At 52.7% G+C, this 3,649-nt stretch overlaps 1 protein-coding gene across 1 annotated transcript; it reads right to left on the bottom strand.

Moving 5' to 3' along the window:
- Positions 1 to 687: 687 nt before the first annotated feature.
- Positions 688 to 2,555, bottom strand: LOC123451205 (peroxidase 43-like). Its single transcript, XM_045128213.1, has 4 exons — positions 2,262 to 2,555; positions 1,966 to 2,151; positions 1,687 to 1,849; positions 688 to 1,574 (listed from the first exon to the last, which is right to left on the bottom strand). The coding sequence occupies exons 1-4, from the start codon at positions 2,475 to 2,477 to the stop codon at positions 1,147 to 1,149; spliced, it is 993 nt and encodes a 330-aa protein (XP_044984148.1). The 5' UTR covers positions 2,478 to 2,555; the 3' UTR covers positions 688 to 1,146.
- Between the last annotated feature and the right edge of the window lie 1,094 nt (positions 2,556 to 3,649).

The raw sequence follows: 3,649 nt of genomic DNA, 5'->3' as shown, positions 1-3,649 counted from the left end.
TGGCGAAGCACATCGAGTGCCCCTGATTTGGCTCTCGACGAAGAGCCTAACACCCGGGGTATACGAAATTTTCAGTAGTGTCTTATACTAAGCTCTAAATTTGCTACCATTTTTACTCAATGAGAGAAAAAGTTCTCCTCCCTAATAAAGACAAGTCCAGCTAACACTGCCTACTTCCTGCCCTGCCAACCACCAAAACAGAGCATAGAAGCAAAGGCCATTCCATCAACAGGGCAGTACACTTTTACCCAATGATGTGCTCCAGCTACCCATTTGGATCCTCCATCTGACACATCCAGCGCTCACAGCTTGGATTCTACCACATGAATATGCACAGGAGTTTTCAGTTTTCTTTCTTCGGGGCGACTAGCAGGAGAAAAGCATTAACTGAGGTCTTCCTTGCAGTTCCATGCACCTCGTGAAAGTAAAGATTCCCTTGGGACTTCTTTCAACGAGCTACATTTGGTCCTCTACAATCCTGGTCCCTGAGTGGTTAATTTTTGGATGCTGTGCGTCGTCTAGAGCCATCAACGTCATGGTGCAACGATGACGACGAGCTCTGCTACGGCTTGGACACTTGATTGTAGTTCAAAGATTGTGGTACTCCTATATGCCAGAAGAAGATTTTGTTTTGCAGCATTTGACACTTATTTCCAACTGCAGTTGGCGCAGATAAACACCCAAGAATCCAAGACAAAACCATAGACTGCACCTCCACTTAATTGCACATATGGTGTGTGTAGTGTACATACAAGCATACAGAAGCACATCTTATACCCTAGCTATGAATTTAATCTCGCTTCGAGCCGCTGCAAAAGAGAAAACTGCACAGATCCTCCTATAGCTTGCAATCCCTCAGCCGTACCGTACGTACTAGACCTTGGCGGTAGAATCACATGAACCCACTAAATTTCCCCTTCTCTCTCTTTTCAATAACATGTACTGTACACAATAAATTAAAGAAGAAGAAGAAGAAAAGCCATGAAAGCGCCACGCGACGGGGCCATGCATCCACGAGATGCATGTCCGAATGCATGGGCTGGCTAGTGCTTTTCATCTCATCTCCAGCTTGCCAACCAGTCCTCCGGCCGGCCGGCAGCGCAATGAATGGAATATGGATCCGGGGATGGGTGATGGTGATGGGCCTCAGTTGAACTTGGAGCAGACCTTCCTGACCTCCCCGTTGGCGCCGGTGAGCACGCCGATGCTGCCCATCTTCACCATGGAGTCCGCGAAGTCCTGCCGGAAGTAGGGCCCGAAGATGGTGCTGAGGAGGCCCGAGTAAGAGTCCACCACGTCCACGGTGCTCGTGTCGTTGTAGAGCGCGGCGTCGGAGGCGATGACGGCGAAGCCGTTGCGGATGTTGCGGAGGATCGAGGTGTCGAACACGCGCTCGCTGCCGCGGTCCAGCGACAGGCGCGTGTTGAAGTCCCCCGGCGCGCACCGGGACTTGAGCTCCGACAGGAAGCCGTCCGGGATCGACGGGTCCGACCCGACCCCGCCGCCCGGGAGCGGGAAGTTGTAGAGCCGGTCCTGGATGAAGAAGCACGCCGTCGTGCCCACCGTGTGCGCCGCTGCATGCATGCCGGCATGCCGCCGCCGACGGGTTAGGGACATGAGTCCATGCATGGTCGCCCGAGGGAACGCGAGGAAAGAGGTGGGTTGGTTTGCAGTTTGCTTGCTTACAGCTGAGGAGGACGAGGTCCTTGTCGTCGAGGCCGCTTGCGCGGAACTTGGAGCGGAGCACCTGGGCGGAGTCGTGCACGTCCGGCAGCACGTCGCCGTCCCGCAGGTTGGACACCTTCCCGTCGCGCCGCCCCGTCGGCACGTCGAACGACGGCCCGCCGGTCTGCGCCAACACGAAATCGATCAATTGTATTCCCACTCCCATGCATGCACATCACATGCGCAGCGCGCGCGAGGATGACATGTACGTATGTATGTATGTGTGTATGCGCTACTCACGAATGCGACGGCGTCGCGGGCGGCGAGGACGACGACGTCGGCGCACGAGACGACGCCGGGGCACACCGACTCGAGCTGCGCCTTGGCGTTCTCGATCACGTCCATCCCGCGGAGCCCCTGGTGCTTGCCGTTGTCCACCTCCGCGTTGTTGTTCCCGCCCTTGATCAGCACCGACGCGTCGCACCCCTGAAGGAGAGAGGCGGCACAGAACCAGCCGAATTCCCACGTCAACACACCACGAATTACTCACTTTACCCCCGACGAACCGCCGAGGCAGAGCGCGCGCGCGTACGTACCCTGACGAAGCAGTCGTGGAACTGGAGCCGGAGGAGGGCGGGGAGGATGGTGGAGTCGGCGGCGGAGGCTCCTCGGACGACGGACGCGACGGTGGACTCGGCGCTGGGGCACGACTTGGAGTAGAACCCCACCTGCAGCTGCCCACTGGAGCCGGACACGCTAGCTCCCAGCACCACCACCAGCAGCAGGGCCACGGCACCGCTGGCAGTACCCATCTTAGAAAAGAATCTAGGGAGCGAGGAGCGAGAGGAAGAAAGGGCCCGAGGAGAGCTAGGATCAAGGTCCTCTGCGCTGCGTTAATGGGGTTTTATAAAGCTCTCGTCCGGTGGAGAGGTAGTAGAACCGTAGGCCAGCCAACACATGGATGATTTGACCTCACCGCTAGGAGTAGGTGCCAAGCATTTAGTGACACGTACAAAACTGCATACTGCATGCATGCTCCTCGAACAAGATAATCCTGCCGAGGTGAAAGTTTGTCATATTTGGAGTACAGTTGTAGCAATACATAATTTCACCAACAACAATCTAGACCAGTATTTACTGAACTAGTGGTACTGAACATGAAAGCCTAAGTGAGAATTTCGGCGTGGGGGAAGATCGAAATTCAGGATGTAAGTGGGCTGTTTGCTGGACGCTCTTGAACTGGGCCACATTGCCCATCACTTTTTATGTGGGATTAAGTGATAGCCCAGTTAATTTTTATGTGAGACTTATGACGTCCATATACTGTCCATATACTGCAACATTCATACTTTTATAGTATTTCTGAAATAAAAATACTGTCCATATAATTTCTGAGATAAAAATACTGTCCATATTCTAAATCTTTCTTCGAAAAAAAAATATACTTCCTATTTCTTCAGAAAAAAATATACTTTCTAAGATAAAAATATTGTCCACATACTGCAACAAAATAGTATTTCTCAGATAAAAAATACTTCCACAAAGCAACAGCAACTTGCTCCACAAAGCAACAACAACAAGATAAAATGTATACTTCCACAAAGCAACAGGCTAAAATGTATACTTCCACAAAGCAACAGCAACTTGCTCCACCTTCGAAATGCATCGCATAGATTCTTCATGCGTCCTTTCGGATTTATTATAGCGAGAAAGAAAATATCGAGTACGGCCAAGCTGAATCTATCTAGTGCCTAGCCAGCCCCAGTCCCAGAAGTTGAAGTTGATCTCCCAATTCAATCTTCGCGGGGACACGGCCATGAATGCGTTACACGGTTCCGGGAATGGCCGGGGAGAGAAGTTTCCCCTGGACCATGGCGAGCCTGGCGCGGCCATGCATCCATGTGCGCAGGTCACCGGCCGGAATTGATGTGCGCGACGCCAGCGTGCCGCGATTTATGGCCCAGTTGTCACGGCAAAAGCGCAT

This window comes from Hordeum vulgare, chromosome 4H (genome assembly GCF_904849725.1).
Source record: "Hordeum vulgare subsp. vulgare chromosome 4H, MorexV3_pseudomolecules_assembly, whole genome shotgun sequence".
In the NCBI taxonomy this organism is placed as follows: domain Eukaryota; kingdom Viridiplantae; phylum Streptophyta; class Magnoliopsida; order Poales; family Poaceae; genus Hordeum; species Hordeum vulgare.
This window is presented reverse-complemented; position numbering and strand designations above follow the sequence as displayed.

Coding starts and splice junctions, on each gene's coding strand:
- LOC123451205 (XM_045128213.1), bottom strand. CDS start 2,477: ATGGGTACTGCCAGCGGTGCCGTGGCCCTGCTGCTGGTGGTGGTGCTG. Junction 1,850..1,965: donor CCCGCGACGCCGTCGCATTC/GTGAGTAGCGCA, acceptor GTGTTGGCGCAG/ACCGGCGGGCCGTCGTTCGA. Junction 1,575..1,686: donor GGACCTCGTCCTCCTCAGCT/GTAAGCAAGCAA, acceptor GCATGCATGCAG/CGGCGCACACGGTGGGCACG.